Source organism: Prionailurus viverrinus, chromosome A1, assembly GCF_022837055.1.
Source record: "Prionailurus viverrinus isolate Anna chromosome A1, UM_Priviv_1.0, whole genome shotgun sequence".
Classification (NCBI taxonomy): domain Eukaryota; kingdom Metazoa; phylum Chordata; class Mammalia; order Carnivora; family Felidae; genus Prionailurus; species Prionailurus viverrinus.
In genome coordinates, this window is record NC_062561.1 from 199098404 (window position 1) to 199123224 (window position 24821).

The following is a 24821-nucleotide window of genomic DNA, read 5'->3' on the forward strand; positions in this document are numbered from 1 at the left end:
TTAGTCAGGGTCTCTCTTTTAAGTCAGAGTACCTTGGCACCCTTTGTGCCGACCTTTGGCAAGAAAATAAATCCTGTCTTCTCTTCTCTCTCACCATCCAGAGGACCGTGCAGTGGTGGACAGGATGGGGGAAGGAAGCCTTGTATCGGGAGTATTTTGAACTTCCGGGGCTCCTGTGTGGATGTGCTATGTGTATTTACATGAAACATGTCCCCCTTGTGACGGGGACTTACAAGGAATGGGACAGTTGGCACATTCTCCAGAGATCATGGATCTGATGATGGAGCCCTCTTATCAAACAGAGTTTGATTGGAAAATTCAATACATAAAAAGAAACAGAAGAACTTCTCGAGTTGCCCTGCCTCCTTGGCTCCCCCCTCATTCCCAGAAGTGGCTCTGTGGTATTGCCGGGGAGCTATCGAGGGGACACTTCTTTTTTTCCACTGGATGTTTTCTTCACTCTTGGCTTCCACGATACCATACTCGCCTGAGGTTCCTCAGAAATCCCTGGGCATTTTTCTCATTCTCCTCTGCTGGTTCCTTCTTCTCTCCTGCATGACTCAGTAGTGGAGTTCATCAAGCCCCTGGCCCTCTTCTTGGGTGATTTCATCCCTCCCCTGAGATCTAAATCCCACCAAATGCTGAAAATCCCAAGTATATATCTCCTTCTCAGCCATCTCTTCTGAACTCCAGACACACATATCCAATTGCCTCTTCGACACATTCACTTGAACGTCTTAAAAAAATTTTTCTTAAGTCATCTCTATACCCACCGTGGAGCTTGAACTCACAACCCTGAGATCAAGAGTCTCAGGCTCTTCCGAGTGAGCCAACCGCGTGTCCCTTCATTTAGATGTCTTACAGGCATCTCACACAACATGTTTTTCTCATCTCATTAAATTCCTATCTCATTACTGAGATAAGCAATTCAGAAATGTAATTTCCATTTGTTCTTATCCATCCATCGATCTGTTGTTCTTACCTATCCCTTTACTTCCCAAATACACCTTTATTCCACGCACAGCCACGACCCTACTCCAAGCCACTGCCGTCACTGACCTGAGCTTTGCAAAGGCCCCTGACAGGTTCACTGATTTTCTCTCACATTCACATCCGCAGGGCTACTTTTCTGCTTAAATCACTTCACTGCATTCTCATGTATTGTCTAATAGAACATAAACTTCTCGGCAGTGCATACAAAGCCCAAGGGATCTGGCTTCTGGCTGGTGTTCAGAGCCCCTCCCCCCCCAGATTCTTTATTCCTTGCTCATTCCCCTCTGATGGTAAACGCAAAATATCTTTCCTGTCCTGGGACCTTTGCATTTGCTCTCCTGGCTCCTCTAACTCATGGATCCTCTGCACGTATCACAGTTCAGCTGAACATCTCTCCCCGTGTTCCCCGATTACCTAGCTTCCCTCTAATCCAGTTGCTCTCCATCCACATCGTGTCAATGACCTTGATAGTTTTACTACCCCAAGTGTGATTCATGAACCACCAGCATGAGCGTCACCGATGCTCTTCGTGAGCCTAGGAGCTTGTGAGAAATGCAGAGCCCCAGCCCCCACCCCAGATGAAAAGAATCAGAATTTGCATTTTAACAAGATCCCCGGTAGATGCACATGAACATTTTAAGTTTGCGAGTGTCACTTTGAGGTACTGATCGCCAATTATATTTCTTTAGCTGTGCACTTGCTTGGTTTTTTTCATCAATAGTGTGAACTCTGTGAATGTAGGGTCTCTGTCACTTTCTTTACTGCTGCATCCCCGTGCTTAGCACAATGCTTGGCATATGGGTGGCAGTCAATACATATTTGATCAACGAGAGGTTTAATCTAACTTCCTTAACGGATCCATGAAGAAACTGAGGCTCAGAGAAGCTACACAGCTGTTATTAACATGGCCAGTGCAAAAAAAAAAAAAAAAAAAGAGATAAGTATTCTTGACTCCAAAGAAAGTATAGTGTGTGTGTGTGTGTGTGTGTGTGTGTGTGTGTGTGAGAAACCTTGAAACCAACTGTTCTCAGTGATGTGACAAACAAACCTAAAATTTCCTTAGGCTATTGTCCCTCTGCAGGCTTCTGATACTAATAACTCACAATGATTACTTACTGATATTTTCCTTTAGCATTTATCATCCTTTTTCACATACACTGACCTATGTGGAAAATTTGCGCAGAATTACTGGCCCAGGTTTTCTTTTATCAAGAGCTGAGAAAATGGTACACAGAGCCAACACGTGTGTGGTGTTTCTTTATCAATAGATCAAGAGATCACAGAAAGAAGCAAAAGAGAAGAGAAAGCAAAATTTATCACAAGAATAAGTGTCAAAGAACCGATTTAGTGGAGTGGACTGCTCTTTGGCCCGATGAGAAGTACCTGGTAGGGGTTGACAGGGAGTGGTTGGAGGAAGTCCAAGGTAACCCAACGATCTAACGTGGATTTTGCTGAGGTGGTTCCTGATTTACCTTAATTACCACTGGACTTACATTTAGTTCAGTGGACAGTTCTGTTTAATTGGAAAAGCTCCTTCCATTGTTAAATTGTGCTTGTCATTCAAAGTTGAGTTTAAAGCTTAGTTATTTCTGGCTCCTAATTGGTGTGCCGCAAGTGAACCATAACGTTGACTTGGGAATCTCTGACCCTGATACTCCCATTTGATTTGAAATGGACATTCCCTGGTGCCAGAGGTATTCACCACATACCCTGAATCTGGTCTTTTCTCCTATAAGAGGAAAGGCAGTATAGAGGAGATGGCTCTAATGACAAGGATGTGGTTGATGGAGAATCTAAGAATGTTCTAAGAATATGTTCAGGTCACTGTCCATAGATAAGAGAGTGATCGAAAATCAGCCAGACCAATCTGCCTCCAACGCAGGAGCCCGATTCGGTATCCTCTCTGTGGTCATCCACATAAACTTTCTTTATTGCGATAAAGTGTGCATAACCTAAAATTTGCCATTAATATATAAAATAACCATTTTAAATGTATAACCCAGTGACAGTAAGTACATTCACGATGGTGCACAACCATCACCACTATCCATTTCTAGAATTTTTTCCTCTTCCTAACAGCAACTCCGTACTTCTCATTCCTTGCTCCTTTGTGTCCCTGGTAACCACTATTCGGTTCTGTCTCTATGACTTTGCCTGTTCTAGGCTCTTCTTATAAGCAGAATCATACAATATTTGTCTTTCTGTCAGAATTATTTCATATTTCACTAAGTATAATGTTTTCAAGGTTTATGTCCATTGTAGCATGTTTCAGACCTTCATTTCTTTTCATGGCTGATTAGTATTCCGTAGTATGTATATACCACATTTTGTTCATCCATTTATCTGTTGATGGACACTTGGGTCATTTCTACCTTTTTACTACTGTGAATAATGTTGCTGTAAACATAGGTAGAAAAGTATTTATGTCCCTGCTTTCAATTCTTTGGGGGTATAGACCTGGGAGTAGAATTACTGACTCCCCTGGTCATTCTATGTTTAGCCTTTTGAGAAACTTCTGAGAAAATTTATTTTGGGACACTGCTTCCCACAGTGAAGGCACTGTCTTACAGTTCCGCCAGGATGCGCAAGGGTTCCGATGTCTCCACGTGGTTATCGACATGTGTTATTTTTCAGTTTTGTTTTATTTTATAATGGCCATCTTAACAGGTGTGCAGTGGTATTTTATTGACGTCTAGGTATTCTTAAACATTTCCTGAGCCAAGGAGTTCAAAACAACACCAGGAAGCTGTTGAGGATCATTCTTAGTTGTTAGGAAGTTCTCCTACCCGTTACTAAATGTTACCTTTCTCTTGGCAGTGATTCCCAACCTTGGTTGCACGTCTGAATCCCTTGAGAGCTTTTAAAAATTCCAATATTTAGGCCACAAAGCCCAGACCAGTTAAATCCGTGTCTTCGGGATTGGAGTCCATGCATCAGCACTTTTTAAAGCTCCTTAGGTGATTTCAGTATGTAACTAAAGTTGAGAACCACTGCTTACAACCCGATCACTGGTCCCACTTGATTCCACAAGCCTGCAGGGCAGAAAGTGTGACAACCCTATCACAGAGCATTCTGTGACAACCCTTATTATGTAGCCAGCCCTTCACCCCCTCTGGCAGTCCTGTCCTCCTGTCCCTCCTAGATTTTTTTTTTTTTTTTTTTTTGCCATAGCGTGAATTAGAGCCTGACACTTTACATATTTTCTTGTTTAGCTATTCATCGTCTGTTCTCTGTTTGGCTTATCTGCTTCCGCAAGACGTACAACAATGCCTAATGCAGAGTAGGTGCTCAGAAAATGCTGTTGAATGAATGAATGCGTGAATCTACTCTCATTTCAGATGGCAGTGCTTCAAGATAGTTAAAAATAGCTTTTGTGTCTTATCTCTGGGTCTTTTCTTCTCTAGGCAAAATCTTCTTTGTACCTTCAATCAGTCTTCAAAGATGTTGAAGCCTAAACCTCGCCGTTATGAATGCAGTATGTTTTTTCTTTCACTTAGCTTAACATAACTGAGCACTTCCTATGTACTACACATACCTGTACGCACATATTCTAGATCAGACGCTGTGCTAGGTAGGATCTGGGAGTTGCAGTGAAAAAAGCGAAACAAAGTCATTGTGTGAGGATGGGCCACAGGGATCAACGACAGAAGTCATTTCGGATAACAAGTGGTTCACAGAAACTGCAAAATGTTTGTTGGTTGTGGCACATTCAACAGGGCCTCACTTGAATCTGAGATGTGAGTGACAAGAAGAAGCCAGCCCCGAAGAAGTGTTCCAGGAGGAAGGCAGAGAGCAAGGGCAGAGGCTGTGCGGGGAGAACATGTTTCCGAAGGGCTCTCAGTCAGAGCCTCTGAGAAGAACAAGGGGAAATCCCACTCTCACCTCCTTTGTTGGACACTTTACTTGCCGTAACATGGCCTGAGATCAGATTAGCTTGGGGTAGCCATATTACCCTATGGAAGTCTTTTTCCTCCTGAATCACATCTCCTCCATTCAATACTTGTAACCTGTCGATAGTTGGAATTTGGATGTGGAAGGGTGGTTTAGATGAATATAACTTGTATTTCTTTTTACGAACCTTAGCCACGATGACTTCAGTCAGTCAACACAAACACTTGTCAGCAGAGTGAAGGAGCTTGCTGGCTCTTCAGCCACTATAATACTGGTTCCTTATTCCAGCTGGCACCTTGTCTTCCATGACAGGCCTAATGGAAAACAATTTGGGGACGAGGCCAGAGCTAGGATCTGGTGGGTTGTTGCCATCTGGGGCCAACAGCCATCTTGGTTTTCGGTCAGAGTAGCTCAGTCAAGACAGCCGTTTCTTGCTGCTTGGGACCCTGTGTTTCCAGGCTCACAGGACAAGCAGCCTCTCCTAGGCCAACACTAATATACTTTGACAATTCAGTTCTCCACTCTGGGCCTCAGTTTCTCCATGTTGAAATGTAGGGTTTGGCACTGAGAGTTTTGAGACCCTTTGAAACGTGATTAAAAGAGAAAATTTTATTACTACTCTATTAAAAGCAGAAACCTTTTTTCTGTAGCTTTTTAATAACCAATGGATGTTATGCTTTTATTGATGAAGACACTTGCTTCCAAGTTAATAAAACAAAATGCCGAGTTTATGATAGGAGGGCAGGGTTCACAGGACCAATTCAGATGCTGGAATTGACAAGAACACAAATGTGAGCTATTCAATCAGGCACCAAAAGAAATGTGATTCAGGGCAGTTGAAAGGAGTCCCTGAGCCTATTGATTGGCTGTTATCTTTCCAGTGGAGCTCACAGAATCTGAGATCAGTTTATTCAGGTCCACTTTTTGCTAGAACAGCCTTCAAGCCATGACCTCTCCCCGCAATAGCCCACTTCTACAGGGAAGCTTCTACATGGGCAGGGGTGGGGTCCTGGAGACAGGTGGCCTCGTATTCATGCAGACCCTGCTTCCACTTACCGTCATTCATTCATCCAACACCAACTTTCCTTCATCCAACAACGGTGAGTGATGCGCTGAGATTGAACTGATCGGTGGATAAAACAGGCAGGCTCTCCGCCTGGTGGAGCTTACCTCCTGGCTGGGGAGGTGCGCTCGACAGGAATCAACCAAATAAGGCTTCTGAGCACAGGCTGAGTGAGGTAAGTGCTCTGAAGGAATGTCACAAGCTCTCTGGCAGAGAGTAACTGCGTAATGGCAGGGTAGTAACTTCACCTCTCTGAGCTGCCGCCTCCTCATTATGTAGGAGGTTAAGTAGGATAATATGTAAAGTGATGAGTACAGACATTGGCATATACCAGGTGTATATAGTAAATGTGGATTACGGCTGCTGATGGTGAAGCTACTTTCCTGAAGATAAGTGAGGAAAAAATTAATTTTCTTCCTTGTGTCTCAGAGTTTCCTTCAATTCTGTGTGTGTGTGTGTGTGTGTGTGTGTGTGTGTGTGTGTGTGTGTGTGTTCGCGCGCATGCGTGTGTCTTCCAGTTCCAAGGAGGGTTTTGGGTCGGTGGAGAAGGTCGTGCTGCTCACGTTTCTCTCGGCGGTTATCCTGATGGCCATCCTGGGGAACCTGCTGGTGATGGTGGCTGTGTGCAGGGACAGGCAGCTCAGGTGAGTAGCAGGAGGAAACCGGGGTGGAGTTCGAGGCTCTCCCTGGAGAGCTGGGGTCTGAACTATAATTCCCATTACAATTCAAATTATGAGAGGGAAATGATGTTGGTAAAACAGAGCAGGGAAGAGATCACACGTGATTTCCCCATGATGACATAGCCGGTGTAAGCACTTACGTGGATCTCCGTCCCGTCTTTTTTTCCCGTGTTCAGCTTTGGGAGGGGTTGGGGGGAGGTGTTTGGTAACAGTTGTGATCACTATAAATGTACAATTGTTGAGAGCCTATCTAGTCTAACCTCCCCACTTTATCAGTAGTTCAGAGGGGGGTGTGTGCTCAGTGACTGATCTGGATTTAGACCTGTATTTCTGCTCTTTCCACTTCATCAGTCTCAACCCAGCTGCAGTTAAAGTCACCTGAAGACCTCGTGAAAATTGCTAGTGTGTAGCATAAGTATGTCCCATGCAGTGTCTGGAACATACTTATAGTAAATAGTTATTCATTGTTTACCTGAAATTGACATTTAACTCGGAGGCCTATTTTATAACTCGGAGGTCATATTTTATCTGACAGTCCTTGTGGGGGTGGGGGAGGGTTTAACCACCCAAAGTCTCTGCACTAATTGATCTGGGGAGAGACCTGGGCATCGATATTTATAAAAACTCACCAGGTGATTCTGGTGTTGAGCCTGGATTGAGAGCCACCAGGCCATAAAATGGGATAAAAGATACAATCCTGGCTCACCTACGGCCTTCCTCTCTAAGCAAGGCATGCACTAATCCACTTAGAATGCAAAGGAAATGTAAACACATGGTTCTGGCCCATGTCACAAATGTGAGGCACACAGCAGTCAGTCTAAGCGTGGAAAACAGTGGAATTTGACACCATTTTTGAGGAGGGTGCCTTGGGAGGGTTCCCAGAGAATAACCAAACAAGGCCTGAAGGGAAGGGCGGGTGGGGAGAGAGAGAAGCTTGTGTAGAGGCCATGCTTCATGCACCAGGGCTCAAATCAGGCCAGTGTGGCCGCAGGGAAGAAGATGAGAAGGATTTGGGTGCAAGAGGTCAGGGGTGGCTAGACCACACACGCTGCATGACAGAGGGGGGAAGGGAATTTCACAGAATTCATTGCATGTCTGACTTTTCTTTCCTCTGTCTCTCTCCCTTCTTTCTTTGTTTCCCTCTCCTCTTTTCTACTGTCCTGCCCCTTTCTCCCATCTTTTCCTTTGTCTCTCCCCCTGCCTTCTTCCTTATACATTCTTCTCACAGGAAGATAAAGACCAATTATTTCATCGTATCCCTCGCCTTTGCGGATCTGCTGGTCTCGGTGCTGGTGATGCCCTTTGGTGCCATCGAGCTGGTTCAGGACATCTGGATTTATGGGGAGATGTTTTGCCTGGTCCGGACATCACTAGATGTCCTGCTCACGACGGCGTCGATTTTTCACCTGTGCTGCATTTCTCTGGACAGGTGAGGACAGAGCAGTGTGACAGCAGAGCTCCGTGCTGGGGACAAGGACCTGATTGGCTATGGGACCACGCCTTTCTTCCTTTCCCTAATTCATCAGAAGTGATGAATCTCAGAGAGATAAATTCTGGGTACTCACTGATTCCCCCACTCTCCAGTCTTCGCAGAGGGCTCCCTTTTAGTCAGGCCCTCCCTAAGGTCCTGCAGACACAGAGGTTGTTAAGGCTTAGAACCAGCCTGTAGGAAGTTCACGATCTAGAGAGTGACAAGTATTGGCAATCAGTTTACGGTAGAGCTCTAAATTTATACTGATGGCACGAACAAACTCTGAGGGAGCAAGAATTAATATGCCTTTCCCAATAGGCAGCTAGGGTGGTTCAGAAGGATAGTTTGATGTTCCGACATGACCTCCTCTCCCAAAATGTGTCCGCGTCAGAATTTTATATGCATATTTAGGTATGTGCATGCAACTGTGGAGAATCTTTTCCAGAAAGTTAAAGATGATTTTAAAATCCCCAGTAATGATTCGTTTGGGGGACGCACGGCTAGCATTTAATTCCTTTGCATATTTTATTCTTTTGCTTCACATTTGACTTCAGGAGGCCTGACGATTTCCATCGTGGCCTTATTTATTTGAGATGTACGTTAATCAGTGGTATTTGGACTTTTTATTTTCCAATTCCTGCCCGTTTGTATTCAGTCATAAAAGCAGAATGCAGTCTAAAGGTCAGACGATTACAGGATCACAAACCGCCATCACAGTACTCATATCATAGGGTTAGTTCCCAAATTCTGATAACACATGCCAGTAATATGTTACCAGAATTCCCATGGGACAAGCCTTTCCTGTCTTCGGAGGAGTGCAACAGACCCAGTCATTCTTCCAGTCTAGAGATAGGTCACTGTTTCTTTAACTGGGGGACAGGAAAAGCATTTGACTAAAATTAGAGATTGTGATGTGTCTAAAATATGTCTTTAAACACTCAAGTAAGAGTCTGTCCAGAGAATTTCTGACACTGGGGAAGGTCCTGAGGGCCTGAAACCAGCTGCGGGAACAGTGGATTCATCTCCTGTCCCGTGGGATGGTGCTTATTGATTGGAATGGCAGGTGTAATGGCCTGCTCTATTTAAATTGTGCGAATTCTTTCTCTCTCTTGCTGTACCAGGAACATAGAGTCGAATGTGCTTAAATTAAATGCATGTCTAATGAGACTCTGTCACTACAGATAGCGACACTGGTAAAACTGAACTGTTGGTTGGCGAGCAGACCCAAAGCATGTCATGGTTTGAAACTTGTGTTCATCTGCTTGTTTGCAGCAGTCCGACTTCAGTACATGAAACACTTTAAGCCAGTCACTATATACTGTATGAAAGTTCACATGAGAAGAAATAAAATATAAGGGGGTAGAAAATACATGGAAGTCTTGAGGGGTAGCCCACATGGGGTCATTGCCAAATTGAGTGCTGAGACTGAAAGTATCATATGGACTTGGAGGGGGCAGAGCTGAGGTGATTGTGGCACCTGGAGGTAACCTTGAGTTTTGGGTAATGAGCTGAGTAGGGAGTGTAGATTGGGGGGACATATAGAATCATCTTCCTAGTGTGGAAAATTGACTTGGAGCGGCCCTGAGAGGGGGGCTGAGGGTTCCCTAGGAAGATTTGGCTTCAGAGTTCCAGATGAACTATCAGGGGCTTTAGAAATCATGGAATTTTCCCCGCGGAGGCGGGCATTCGTTGTCTTGAAGCAGTATGGTCTGGTCATGAAGAACCATCTGCTTTAGAACTGAAGAGGGTGGGATTCAAACCCCCGCTCTGCCAGTGTTTAGCTCTGAGGATGGTCTTAAGTTATTAAGCTTTTCTGAGTCTCTGTCTTCTCGTCTCTAAAATTGGGGGCAATAGCACCTGTTTTATAGGATTGCAGTTAGGATTGAGTTAGATAGTCCGGCGGAGGCATAGCGTTGGCCCAGCTTGGCACAGTACACGATGCTGGTGGATGTTCATTTCAGTTTCCTGCAACTGTCCATGCACCCTCCATGGTAAGATTTTTCTTACCGAACTTGGACCTCATCAGTGAATAGCTGCTCCAGCCGCTGCATCATCCAGAAATCAGGTAGTTACGCTACATGCGGTCTTTCCTTATCCCCTGCATGTAATCAATAAGTCCTACTGATTTTCTTTCCTAAACAGATCCTACTGTTTCTCTCCAACTTTTATCGTGCTGGCCCAGACTAATGCCATCTCTTGCATAAGCCGCTTCAGCAGCCTCCTAATTGTTCTCCCCACATCTACTTTATCTTCCTCCAATCTGCTCACGTCTTAGAAGATCTCATAGCCAGAGTCATGGTTAAAAGCCTTCAATGGCTATGCAGTGCACTGAAGATCGACACCAGACTCCTGGGCCCGTAGGGTTTTGTGCCATCTGTTTCCTGTCTGTGTCCCCAACCTCCCTTGATGCCCTTCACCAGCCTTACTCCCTGGGCTGCAAGCTGTCTTGGCCTTCTTTCTCTCTCCAGTGCTCTGGGCCCAGCCGTCCCAGGGCCTTGGCTCCTCCCTCCACCTGGAAACTCCTTTGCCCCCTCCTCTCTTGTGTATCTTCCAGACTTTAGCTCAATCCTTGCCTCCTTCTGGAAGCTCTCCCTGACCCCATCAAACTGATTCTTCTTTGTAAAACTTAGTGCAGTGGTGATTAAAATCTATTGTGTATTTTTTTTTGCGTTTATACTCTTTTATTAAAGTATAATTAACATGCTGTGTTATATTACTTTCATGTGTACACATAATGCTTCAACAATTCTATGTATTATTTAATGCTCACTGTGATAAGTATAGTGACCATCTGTCACCACATGACGTTATTACAATCTTATTGGCTGTATTCCCTATGCTGTACCTTTCATCTCTGTGATTTATTCATTTTGTCACTGGAAGTCTTTACCTCTTATTCCTGTCTATCTATTTCACCCATTCCCCCCACCTTCCCTCAGGCAACCCCAGTTTGCTCTCTGTATTTAAGAATGGGGGCGTGCCTCTTTTATTTTCCTTTGCTCATTTGTTTCTTATAGAACACATTTGCGTGGAATCATATGTCTCTATCTCCCCCGAGAGGAGAAAGTGCAAAGATATGAGTAAGGAGGGGCACCCGGGTGGCTAGGTCAGTGAAGCATCCGTCTTCGGCTCAGGTCACGATCTCATGGCTCATGGGTTTGAGCCCCGCATCGGGCTCTGCACGGGCAGCATGGAGCCTGCTTGGGATTCTCTCTCTCTTTCTCTCTCTCTCTCTGTCCCTCCCTCGCACGCTCTCTCTCTCTCAAAACATAAACATTTAGGGGCGCCTGGGTGGTGCAGTCGGTTAAGCGTCCGACTTCAGCCAGGTCACGATCTCGCGGTCTGTGAGTTCGAGCCCCGCATCAGGCTCTGGGCTGATGGCTCGGAGCCTGGAGCCTGTTTCCGATTCTGTGTCTCCCTCTCTCTCTGCCCCTCACCCGTTCATGCTCTGTCTCTCTCTGTCCCAAAAATAAATAAACGTTGAAAAAAAAAATTTAAAAAAAAACATAAACATTAAAAAAAAAAAGATATGAGTAAGGACAATGTCCTCGCCCTCCTGGAACTTACCTTTTAATGGGGAAACTAACAATTAACCAATAAGGGCATCAATACTGATGTAGGCACTTGGTAACCACTGTTCAACAAATGGAATGTTCAGTAAACCCTGTTTTTGAGAGAATTCTCTCAAAACTTTTTGGCTGCCATTAGTTCCATTTCCTTCTCGGATAGTGGACATCAAAACCTCTGATATCATAAATAAGATGGAGTCAGATGGCTTCGTTTTGTTGGTTTTCCTCAGGGAGCCTGGGAAGGTTGCCAATTGTTTCTAGCATCTCCTGTCCCAAGCATGATATTCTCATTGCGATGGAAGGTTCACCCTGAACATGACAACACTACATCTTAGTCTGGAAGTGTAAGCTTTTATTTATCAGTTAGCTTCTGTTTTTGTTCTGTCCCTCCCAGCCTGACAGTTGGGCTGGGCCAGAGCACAGGGGGAGCTTGGCAGTGGGGTGCGGTGCCCATTGTTCATCATGTGATTCCTGTTAAGATGTTTGTCTTTGTTTCTGGAGCTACCATGACTCTACAGGGATTAGTGATCTCCGGTCGTGCTTCCCAGGCAAAAACGCTCACTGTGATTCTTAATTCCTCCCGGATGGCAGACCCTTGGATCAAAGCAAGAAGCGGGACTCCATTAATATTATAAAATGCTTTTTCCCAACTACAGTGCTCCATCCACTGTGCTTCCTGGTGCTTTGAGAATTGAATCCAATTAATGAAAGTTTATTGCCTCATTAGAAGTGATTTCCAAAGCATAATTAAGCTACATGCATCATATAGTATGTATGGGTCATGGGAGACCAGAAAACTGCATTAAAAGCACTATAGTACAGTTGACTATTTTGAATCAAAGGTTCTGTGGTGAATGAAAACCAACTAAGTATCTGTGATAGAGTACTGGGTTTTAATCTGGCCACTAAAACCCATGAGAAATAGTTATGTGTGTTGCCCTAGAAAGATATCACTGGTGTGTTAATTGGGGGGAAAAGCAAGTGTCAGATTTCAATGTTTAGAATAATTCCACTTTTGTAAAATAAATATAGAGATATTTATATTTAGGTATAGGTGAGTGAGTGAGAGAGTGAGTGAGTGAGTGAGTGAGTGACAGAGAGAGAATATGAATGAAATTGCATCAAACTATTAACATCGGTTATATGGAGGGTAGTTGAAAATGGTCCTGGCTAGACTAGGTGACCAGATAGATTGGGGTTGGGAGCCATCACTTTTAATAACCTCTAAAATATATGTTTTGAACTTGAATCTTCCCTGTGCTAGAAATTGACACTTCTTGAGCGCAGAAGTATCCAGGATAGCCTTTGGCTGAAAGTGCTCCTAGACCAGCACATTCTCCAGTCTCTGAAAACATTCTAACTTTAGTGTTAGGAGTTCCCTCTGAGATCTGAGCGAGGCAGAGAGCACAGAAGTCTTTCTGACCAACGTGTTCTCTCTGCTTTCTCACAAAATGCCCTGGATTCTCCCCCCTTTGGAGCCCTCGCTGTCTCCTGTCAGCAGATCCTTCCTCCCACTCACTCCCATATTTGTCTTCCTTGGTCCCACCACCCTCATTCATGACCTTGTGTCTCATCCATTTCAACAGTCTCTTTTCTAATCATCACAGTTTCTTTTTAATTTTTAATGTTTATTTTTGAAAGAGAGAGAGAGCTAGCAGGTGAGGGGCAGAGAGAGGAGACAAACACTCTGAAGCAGGCTCCAGACCCTGAACTCTGTCAGCACAGAGCCTGTGGCAGGGCTCAAATTCACGAACCATGATGGTGACCTGAGCCCAAGCGTAATGCTTAACTCACTGAGCAACCCAGGCGCCGCCCTCCCCATCACAGTTTTTAATGAGCATGATAATAATACCTGGGCATTGTGAAAAAAAAGTGCCTCCGGCTTATGAGTAGAACATAAAAATGTCGCTCTTCTCCCTCTGCACCTCCACAGCTATATACCCTAGAGGGTACCACTGTACATAGTAGCTCTCTGCAAATTCCAGTCATTTGATATGCAAGAAGCAGACTTCTGTGAATATATTTTTAGTTTGCTCAAATGGCTTTAGGTTTTAAATAAGCTTTTGAAAAGGGCTTTCCCAATATCCCAATGAATTGCCTGAATGCAGTGTTTTGACCAACTCACTTCTCAGATGATATATTAGTAAGATCTTTTTCAGCAACACATGATGGAAAATAAATCGATTGGTTCAATCAGCTGAAAAGTCTGACCTTAGACATGGCCGTCTACAGGGTTTGAACAATGCCATCGAGGCTCACTCTCTCCTTCTGTCTCTGTCTCTCCTCCTTGACTCTATCGTTTCTTTTTTCTTCTCTTTCTCTTCCATCTCTGTCAGTCTCCCTCGCTGCCTCTGTCCCTCTCTTTATATCTGTCCTTTGTGTCCCTTTGCTGTTTTCTTGTTGGATTGAGTCTCAGGCTGGGCTTAGACCAGTGAGTCTTAAACCATCCTGATTAACTCGTGAATCCACAGGAGGAGAAGCCTAAATGCTCTTTCTCATGGAAGAATTTTGGCTGGCTTTGCTTGAGTCACTCTTTCACTGACCATTCACACAGTATGGTGGCTGGGCAGAGGTGAGGCACCATGACGGTCAGCTTTACCAAAGGTGTATGGCGTGGGAGAATGGCAGTTCCTTCTGGAAGAAGGATGTTGGGCAGACAAGAATAGCAGACATCAACTTCTTTTAGGCTGCCCAAGGGACCTTCAGATCTCTTTATTGAGCCTCCACAACAAGACAAAGGTTTGCCCTCCCCAACTCTTCTTGTATTAGGCCAAACATCCCTAGATCCTTCCACTGGCTTCATATGCCATACTTTTTAGACTTTTAACCATTCTGATCCCCTTCCCCCAATCAATGCTATACTTGTCCTGTATTTGGCATCAAATGCAATTCCCCTTGAAATGGTTCACTTCACTGAGGATGCCATTCTTTACGGGATTGCAAGATGTCCTCATTGACATGTTCAACCAAATTGCCTACCCTTTCTCTTGGCAACACAAGAACTTGATGTATATTATCTGCAAAACTCTTCCGACGATTTGTCAGTCGCAGATTTTCTTTTAAAACAGGTTTACTTGTTAAACATACGATTCTGACTCAAAGGTTGCATATCTCATCCTGTGCCAGAGATAAGCGTGTCTGCGTTTCTTAATGATCTCCCTGCGGCACCACTCAGTTTTGTAATGTATACCTAAAAGGTGTCTGTCATTGTGAACTTGTGTCACACAGTTACATCTGTTTTCCCAATGGGATTGAAATGTGTTTCTGAAAGGAAGGCATACTGTTTCCCTTTGTCACATACGCTTTGAGGCTAAGTTCATACTTTGTACATAATGGTAATACTTGTTGAGTTGAATCTCATGCTTATTTTTATATTCATTTCATTAAATATGTATTGAGTACTTAACTAATTGCCAGGAGCTGAGCAGAGCAGTGGAAGTGCAGAGGTGAACAACCAGAGAAAGCTCTGAATCGCAGAGCTTTTAGTCTAGTGGGGAACAGGTAGTAAATAGGTAATTATAATGAAATCGGCGGCCATTGAAGTCAAATAAGGAGAAGTCAAAGAAGCTGTTGGAGCATGTGGCCTCCAAAGCAGGGTAAGCTCTGGGAGGAAGTAACAGGGAAGCTGGGATCTGTGGATTATGCAAATGTCAGTAGGTAAAGGGGAAGAAGAGGAGGCATCTTCTGGAAGGAAGGTTCCAGAAAATGGCATGTGCAAAACCCCGAATTTTTTTCAGTGATACCTTATCAACCATAGGCTAAAGTCTTCCCTTGTCTTTCAGTGCTTTTCCCAGCGTGTCCTCGGTCTATTTTTTCTAACTCAGCTCCAACCCATGAGTGATCTGTTACTCATAGCCTGAGTCTGATATGTTTCCTCATAACCCCATGTTCTGCCTTGCCTCGAGTTCCTTTTCTTTTCCCGATGAACACTCACCCTTCAGTATTCTGACAGAATGTGTCACTGTCTCTACCCACTGGCCGGGCTTCATTCCCCATGATTTGTTGTTTCTTCTTCTGAGTGCCCATAGAATGTTAAATATAAGCATAGCAGTGGGGCGCCTGGGTGGCTCAGTCAGTTAAGCGTCCAACTTCGGCTCAGGTCACGATCTCGTGGTTTGAGAGTTCAAGCCTCGTGTCGGGCTCTGTGCTGACAGCTCAGAGCCTGGAGCCTGCTTCGGATTCTGTAATTTATAATAATAAATAAAACGTTAAAAAAATTAAAAAACGTATAAGCATAGCAGTTATCATCCATCTTGTTTTTAAAATTTTTAATGTTTTTTTTATTTTTTATCTTTAATTTTTGTGAGAGAGAGAGAGAGAGAGAGAGAGAAAGCACACATGCGCACACAAGCAGGGGAGGGGCAGAGAGAGAGGGGACGCAGAATCTGAAGCAGGCTCCAGGCTCCACGTTGTCAGCACGGAGCCCGATGCAGGGCTTGAACCCACGCACCGTGAGATCGTGACCCAAGCTGAAGTCGGATGCTGAACCGACTGAGCCACCCAGGTGCCCCAGTTATCACTCATCTTAATCATTGGTTTCTCTCCTTCTCATCCTGGATGATAAGCTCCTTGAGAGTCAGCCTCAAGGCAAACGAGAGTTCACCTGTCCTCGTGCTATTCTGATTGGTCCACGGCAGCTGCTCCAGGCACATTTAGCTGATGCTCCGAGATGTGACTTGTGGTTGCTTGGTCTGACTTTGGTGTTCATTTTTCTACCCTTCTCGAATAGCCAGTATAGCAAGTAGTTAAGAATGACGCCCGGGGTGCTAGACTGCCTGGATTCAATCCCAACTTGACCAGTTACCAATTGTGTAATCTTGAGAAGTTATTTAAATTTTCTGGGTTTTACCTTCTCAGCTCTAACATTGTGTTAATAGTAACTTCCTTTTGGAGTTCGTGAAGAATATAACTGAGTGCATGCAGGAGAACATAAATCAGTGCATGGTACATAATAAGCATTCAATAAATGTTAGCCACAAGTATTATTCCATTATTGTTCTCCTTTCCAAATGTGAATTTCTACTGGTTGTTGTGGGTGCCTTCCCAGACACTGGTTGCTGTCTTTTTCTTCCTGTTGTACGGCGAAGTGTCCTCCAAGGTTAGACCCTCGGTCTTCCAGCACTAGGGATCTCCTTCTTTCCTTTGGAGAGCTCACCCATCCCATGGCTTCACTTGCACCTCTGTTCTCACCCCTCCTGCAGTCCTGTCCCATGCTGGGCTCTGGGGTCCTATCTCTACCCACCTGTTCAATATCTCACCTTAAGCTTCTTTCTGTTTTCTTGAATCCAGTGTGCCCAAAGTGGAAATTTCCGTTATAAACTAATATCCTCTTCTACTTTGTACGTAAAAGGCACATCTATTAGTCATCCTTTAGTCATTTAAATGCAATTCTTTGAGGTCATCTTTTCCTTATCCACCATGACCAGCTGGAAGCCAAATCGTAGACGCATTTTCATAAATATCTCTTAAACCCATCTTCCTCCTCTTCGCTCCTTTTCTCCCATCCCACTTCTTGATTGTTGCAGTAGGTTTTTAGTTTTTATTCCTGTATATTATTTATCAGATACATCTTTAAATTTATTTAAGTATGTTCACATTTTTTCCACGTGTCCTCAGCTCAGAAAGCTTATAAGGCACTCATGTTCTCTGTCTTCTTCTTAAAGAGGGTTGCTTTGGTCTCACCCTGACCATTCACCAGCATTACCAGGGCACGGACTTTGCCAGATGTGGGTTTAATTCCCAGTTTTACTGTATCCTGGCCGTAGGATATTAGGCAAGTGGATTGAACTCCCTGGGCCTCAGTTTCCTCATATTTATTTATTTATTTATTTATTTATTTATTTTTTAACGTTTATTTATTTTTGAGACAGAGAGAGACAGAGCATGAACGGGGGAGGGTCAGAGAGAGAGGGAGACACAGAATCCGAAACAGGCTCCAGGCTCTGAGCAGTCAGCACAGAGCCCGACGCGGGGCTCGAACTCACATACCGCAAGATTGTGACCTGAGCCGAAGTCGGACGCTCAACCGACTGAGCCACCCAGGCGCCCCTCCTCATATTTAAAACGTGGAGAATGAGAGCTGCCTTGCAGAGTTGCTATAGGAGTGAGATATATTATGGAATACAACTCTTGCTGCATAATGTGCCCTCGGTAAATGGGCAACACGTATAGTGTGAATAGCAGTAGCTATAGCAGAGACAAGAAACAGACAGTTATAATACGATTGGAGATGTGCTGTGTCACAGACATAAACAAAATACTTGAAGAACCAGGGCAGAGATGCGGAACCAATTCAGATCTCTGACAGAAAGGAGTCTCCCCCCAAACCCTCACCCCCACAGTTTTTTCTTCCTGGAACCCGAAGATCCCCCCTCTGCTCTTGGCGACATTCTCAGCCCCACTTTGTGCTCCTGGCTCCTGATGAATATCCCTGCTGGGGTCGTCTTCCTTGATTCTCAAAGCAACTGGCAGCTTGCCAAGCCCCTTGGGAAGCAGAAGCGGAGCGCTTTAGCTTTCTCTTGAAGCCGCTGCTGTTTCTACACCGCTTCAAAGGGGAACCAGAGCAACTGAAGTGTAACAAAACCAGTTACCATGAGGAGAAAGATAAATCTCTCCATCCAGAGCTCTGCCACAAAATGTGGCTAGATCCCCTACTGGAGGGAGGACTACTGTCCAGCCAGGGAACTGCCACGGTCACACTAGACTGTATATTACCTGTTATTTCAGTTGTAGTTATCTGTTGCCATATAACATCTACCCCAAAACTTAATGGCTGAAAAAACAATGTACTATTCCCAGACTTCACAATTCTGTGCATCAGGAATCTGGGCTTGGCTAAAGTCACTTGATGGTGTTTAGCTGGAGACTGGACAAGCCTCAAGGGTCCAAGACAATTTATCATACACATTGATGGCACTTTGGTGGGGTCATCTGGAAAGCTGGGCTCACCTGGGCCCCTGTCCCCGTCCATGTGGTCCCAGCTCTCTATATGTGATCTCACGTTCATACATGTTCGATTTCTTACATGACAGATCATGGCCTTGAGAAACCAAGAGCCCTCTTAAAAATGAGTCTCAAGACCGGCATACAACACTTCTAATGTATTCTCAGTCAAGGCAGTCACAAGGCAGTCTCAAAGGAAGGAGCAGACTCCCCACCTCTGGATGGGAAGCATGTCAAAAAATTTGTGGCCATCTTTAATCCAACACAACTACAACCTCTTACAAAAGCTGAGATGTAATTAATCCCCCTTTACCCATAAGAAACAGAGACCCAAAGACATCACGTGATTTGTTAAATGTTGGAAAGAATATCCATGAAAGGATTGATGCTAGAACTGATTGTCTTGCTAAAGACAAAATGCCCCTTGTAACTAATAAATTTATTGATTCTGCAGAGCTCTTTATCCCCCTAGTCCTAAGTCCTGAAGACCACTGGCTTGTGCTTTATAAATTCGGAGTTGGGGGTGGGGGGTGAGGGGACTGTGATGAAAGGTTTGTTTTCCTGATTCCATCTCAATATTTGGGTCTTAGCAGCCAGATGCGACTTCATGTGTTCTCTTCTGCGGTTGGCATTTCTTTCTTTAGTTAATCTTGACTAGAGATCTGGTCTCGCGGACCATCAAGGATGTCACTTTCAATTATTTCAAGTAGGACAGCAGGGCCTGGATTAAGTCCATAAGAAGATACTACACAAGATCTACTTCATTGCTTGCAACCAATAGGGTCTCACTGCTTCCGTTCACCTTTAGGGACCAACTCATTCACCACGTTATTACTAGGAGAGATGTTGAACCAGGTGACCTCCATTTTATTTGTTAAATAATTTAGAGCCCCTGGTTCCAGACTGTATTTGAATCTATTTGAATTCATATGTATGATATATATATTCCCTTTCATCTTGTACTTATATGTAAGTAAAGAGAGTAACTACTATTTATGAAGCATTGTGTACCAAAACCTTTCTGTATTGAACACTATCTCATCATTTCTCACCGTGAGTCAGTGAGGTGGACATAATGATACCCACACTGCAGATGAGTAAACTGGATCCTGGAGAGGTCACATAACTAATCCTGAGACCACAGAGCTAATGACTGGTTAAGGCAGGAAGACGAGATGCTCAGATGAAGACATAAAGTTGACTGCTAAAATCTCCTCTAAGTCTGAGAATCTAAGATTCCACGTTATTCTCCTTGCTCCTCTGATTTCCCTGTGGTGGGATGGCAGGAAGTGAGGAGGAAGAATTTTCCTTAATTGTAGGACGGGTGGGGTAGAGATTCGCATGGAGCTTAAAATACATGACTGACTTCTAAGAGTTGTCAAAGTAAATTGTGTCCCCAGAGACATTTAAAAGCAATTTAATCACACTTTTCCACATGGCTGCATTTGGGGAAGCTGGTGGCTGGTCTACCAAAGGGGATTTTAATGGAGTTTTATGAACAGTAGTTTGAAATGTTTTGCGTAGACATTTCTTTGCAAATACCCATGCCACATGTTAGTTAATTCTGGCCACCTGGAACCTCACTTGTCACCTGAACATTCATTTAACCACTTTGTATAAGTTTTTTAGTGAAAGAAGGATGGGCCTTGTCCAGTGGAAGTCTAGGGAACAGACCTTGCAGATAAATCCGTTCCTGAGATGAGACCAAACCGCATTCCCTCATGAACCCTGTTCACCTGGCATGGGAACCAACGATCCTTTTTCTTGAATTTGTTGTAATTCAGCTTCTTCAGTAGAGCATGCAGCAGCGTTGATTGCAATGGACATTTTCCAGTTCAAAGAACTTTTGGACGTTTTCCAGTTCAAAAAACTTTTGCTAGACTCAGCATAGCATTCAAAAAGGTTCTCAGGAGTGCCCAAACCACCAGCATCAGTTATCAGTTATTATCACTTATCAGTTTTCAGTTATTGTCAACCAGTAACAATAACAGAAACGTGAATTCTTGGGCGCCATAACCAGATCTTCCAGGAACCTGTATTTCAGCAACCCCTCCAGGTGACTCCCTTGTATGCTACAGTTTGAGAACCACTGCCCCTGAGCTGGCCTTTTTGGACAGATTTTGTTCTATTTTCTTACAAATACTCTATGTCCCAGTTAACTTGTACTCTCTTTATGTTTGTATGCCTATGTGGATGCATGGATACAGGTTTATGGATTTATTTTCTATAGATCATCTCTGCCTCCTGGCCTTTGTCCATACTATTTACAGTACATGGATTGCACTTTCTTCTCCACCATCCTTACTCAGTCTCTGATGTCCAACTTAAAAGACACTTGCTGGAGAAAACCTTCCCATCACTCTACTAAATATGACCTTTACATCCCCAAAACTTGGTCCCACAATGTAAAGTAGAATTTATTTTATTATTGATTCAACCTATTCTGTGAGCATCCACTCTATCTAGCATTGTACGAGACATTGGGGATACAGTGGTAAAAAGGGAAACGTCGCTGGAACTTACAAATCAGGTAAGGTAGGCTTTTCTCATCCCCTGTCCTAGATTGTAGCTCTTTGAGGGGGCACACGTGTCCTATACTGCTGGGAGTCCCCCAGGCTGTATTAAGTTATGGTGAGCAGGGTGGAAGGCAATGTAATTGTCTTTTCTGGTCCATACAGAATGCACTGGAGTATTGTGCTCTCTTTGTGACATCCATAGTTAAGACATAATGGCACACTATGGCATATGCAGAGGACATGAAGCCCTGGCTGTTGGTATACATCACCTCCTCTAAACCAGGGTTTCTCAACTCCACCACTATGGATGTTGTAGTTAGATGATTCTTTATTGGGGAGTGGGGGGGTTGTCTTGTCCATTTTAAGACATTTAGCGTCTGACCTCTACCCAAAATGCCCAAATGCCCAAAGCATGACCATTCCCAGTTGTGACAACAACAGATGTCTCCAGCCATCGCCAAATATCCCTTGGTGAGTGAGATCAACCTGGGTTGAATACAACTGGGAATATTTTTCCTGCACAAAGTAGGATTTCAGAAGAAGGGGAAAGCTCTTTTCAGTTGTCTGTAGGACCGTGATGCAGAGAACGAATTAGAGATAGAAATTGTTAATTGATCGAGAGGGTAAAACTGGAAATTACAGGGAATCAATTTTGAAATAAACTTCCCTAACTTTAGAGTAGCCTGAAGTTTAGAGAGTAGTTCAGTGGTTTTTGGTGAATTCCCAGTCCCTGGTACATTCAGGATGGCCTGGATACACTTCATTTTTTTAAGAGAGGATTTAGGGATTTCAGGATTCTGCAAGTTCTGAGATCCAGTGTTTTGACTGTTTCCAAAGTGGCTTTTAAAGAATTAGAATAATTCCTTGGGGGCTTAGGGAAGGTGGCAGAGTGAAGTGATAGTGGTGAAGTTGACATCCTGTCCCTTGAATCAAATGGCCTGAGCTAGATCCCAGGTCAGCTCTTACCTTGAACAAATCCTGACACTTCTGTGTGTTTGTGTCCTCATCTATGAAATGGGTGCCTTTATAGTTCCTGTCCCATGAATAGTTGTGGGGACTAAATGAGATAATACTGGTAGAGCCCTTGGTAAGTAGATGAATAGAACCTACTAACTCAGCTGGTGCACTTTGATCTCCAAAGAACTTGCAAATTTAGCTACTTCTGCCTGGTGGTATTTATATGTGTGTTTGGGGGGCAGTTCACAATAGGATACATATTTTTGTGATTTTGCAGAGTAATATAATCCAAATATAGGAATTAAACAGTAACCATGACAGGTGACAATCAACTTATCAGATTCCTGTCTAGTCCCTGATTTGTTGACAGAGGTTAGAATTTTTAAGGAAGCTCCATTAGTCAAATAACACTCAAACTCAGTTTTTTAAAGCTTATTTATTGATTTTGAGAGAGAGAGAGAGAGAGAGAGAGAGAGAGAGAGAGAGAACAGCAGGGGAAAGGCAGAGAAAGAAAAAGAGAGAGAGAGAGAGAAAGAGAGAGAGAGAGAGAGAGAATATCCCAGGCAGGCTCTGTGCAGTGCGGAGTCTGACTTGGGGCTCGAACCTGCGAACTGTGAGATCGTGACCTGAGCTGAAATCAAGACTCACGCTGAACTGACTGAGCCACCCAGGCGCCCCCAAACTCAATTTTTATTTTAATCATTTTATTCAGAGATGTTTGTTTTCACCTACCTAATTTAGACTCTTGAATGCAGACTTGGAAAGGATTTTTATTTTTCTTGATTCGTTGCTAGAAAGCAAAGATTAGAAAGTTATTGGGAAAGATAGAAGGATATGTGGTGGCTTATTCAGGGAAGCTGCCTCAACAGGGCCAAAGCTTTGGTAAGAATCTTGAACCCATCAGTCAAGTGGGTGCTGTCATCTGAGCTCCAAATACAAATCTCATGTTTTTTCCACCACATGCTACTTAAAAAATCAAAGTATGTCTATGGTAAGGTAGTGTCAGGCTAAAAATGATGTAGAGGGAAAGATTCAAGTCAAACACATACCTAGACACAATGTTCTTATTCATCCTGATCTATCACTTGCAACTCGGCCAGTGCAATCTAAGTAAAATTAAAATTTTTTTTTTCCTTTTACTCATCACTGATTTTTAAAGTAGGAGATAAAGGATTTTTTCTCAGGCTTACCCAACCACCCCACATCATGCAAAAGTCAATTTCTACAACAGTCTGTGCGTCTTTCACATAGATGTATCCCACCTGAGCCCCTATGGAATGAGCTGTCCAAGCAACTTTCTTTCAGGAATTCACTGGCCAGGGCACTGACTATATAGACCAAATGTATAAAAGATTGGTAAAATGTGCATGACATTCACAGTATCCCTCTTGAAGTTGAACTTCAAAAGGAAATCGGTCACCACTATTGACTCCTCTGTGGCAGGAGCTTCTAGTAACCTGGGGTAATGCAAATTAAAGTGAGGACATTGGGCAGCAGACCATGGACATGGACACCGGACAGCAGACCATTTCATTTTTTAAAAATTAAATCTAATCGGGGCATATGGATGGCTCAGTTGGTTAAGTATCCAACTCTCGACTTCGGCTCAGGTCATGATCTCATGGTTCATGAGTTTGAGCCCCATATCAGGTGCTGCACTAACATTGGGGAACCTGCTTGTGATTTTCTGTCTCCTGTCCTTCTGCCCCTCCCCCACCCATTCTCCGTCCCCCCCCCCCCAAGATAAACTTAAAAAAATAAAATTAAATCTAATTAACTATTTTTAGTGAAGTATAGACATACAATATTATATAGCTTTCAGATGTACAACATAGTGATATGACACTTACATAGATTATGAAATGATCACCACAGTAAGCCTAGTTACCACTGGTCACCATATATGGTTATTAAAATACTACTGACCATATTCCCTCAGCTGTACTTAACATCACCATGACTTATTTATTTTATAATTGGAAGTTGGTACCCCTTAATCTTCTATACCTATTTTGCCTATCCTCCCACCCACATCCAACATGAGGAGATCTTCTTATGCACAGGATATTCATCATACCATGGGAATCAGACAATCATCTTGGCCAAGCAAGACTTAGAAAGAGAGACTTCCACAAAAGTGTTCTGAGCACCAATATAACTATATATTATGAAGTCCTCTTCTGTAAATTCTACTGTCTGCCCCACATGACCCTCTGAATATCTGTGTCCACATATGGAAGCTTAAAGACTCTTCTCAGGTGAGATATCCTGCTTCCTCAAACTTACCTTTCGGCCCACAGGGTATTTAATTTTGGCTTGTCTTTTTGAATTTTGGGATTTCTGTGATCTGGAGATCCAACCGAAATTCATGAAATGTTGCCTTTATTCAACATCTATTCCAAACCTCAAGAATCATAAATTATACAGTAAAGATAGGGCAATATCTGTTCTACACTTAGCCCTCGATTGCCTTCTTTGATATGGTAGATGAAGGGATGTTATAACTTTGAGCTATGATATGGAAGTGTATTGAATGAAACAAGACATTCTTACTTAAAGTATCTATGGAGGACATGCCTAACATTCGAAACCATTTTTACTGATGCAGGAAACTTTGGTGGCAAGAGACTAACTTTAGCCAACTTTATTAGTTTGTTAGAGCTGTCATAACAAGTACGATAAACTGGGTTCTTAGAACAAGAAATGTATCGTCTCATGGTTCTAGAGGCTAGAAGTCTG

At 43.6% G+C, this 24821-nt stretch overlaps 1 protein-coding gene across 2 annotated transcripts in view; it reads left to right on the forward strand.

Moving 5' to 3' along the window:
* The window catches only part of HTR4 (5-hydroxytryptamine receptor 4), a 157790-nt gene that overhangs the window by 72205 nt on the left and 60764 nt on the right, over nt 1-24821 (forward strand). For both annotated transcript variants that reach the window (XM_047862036.1, XM_047862046.1), the window contains exons 3-4: nt 6466-6591; nt 7856-8056. In XM_047862036.1, coding sequence (XP_047717992.1) covers nt 6466-6591; nt 7856-8056 — 327 coding nt within the window. The remainder of the gene's footprint in view (nt 1-6465; nt 6592-7855; nt 8057-24821) is intronic.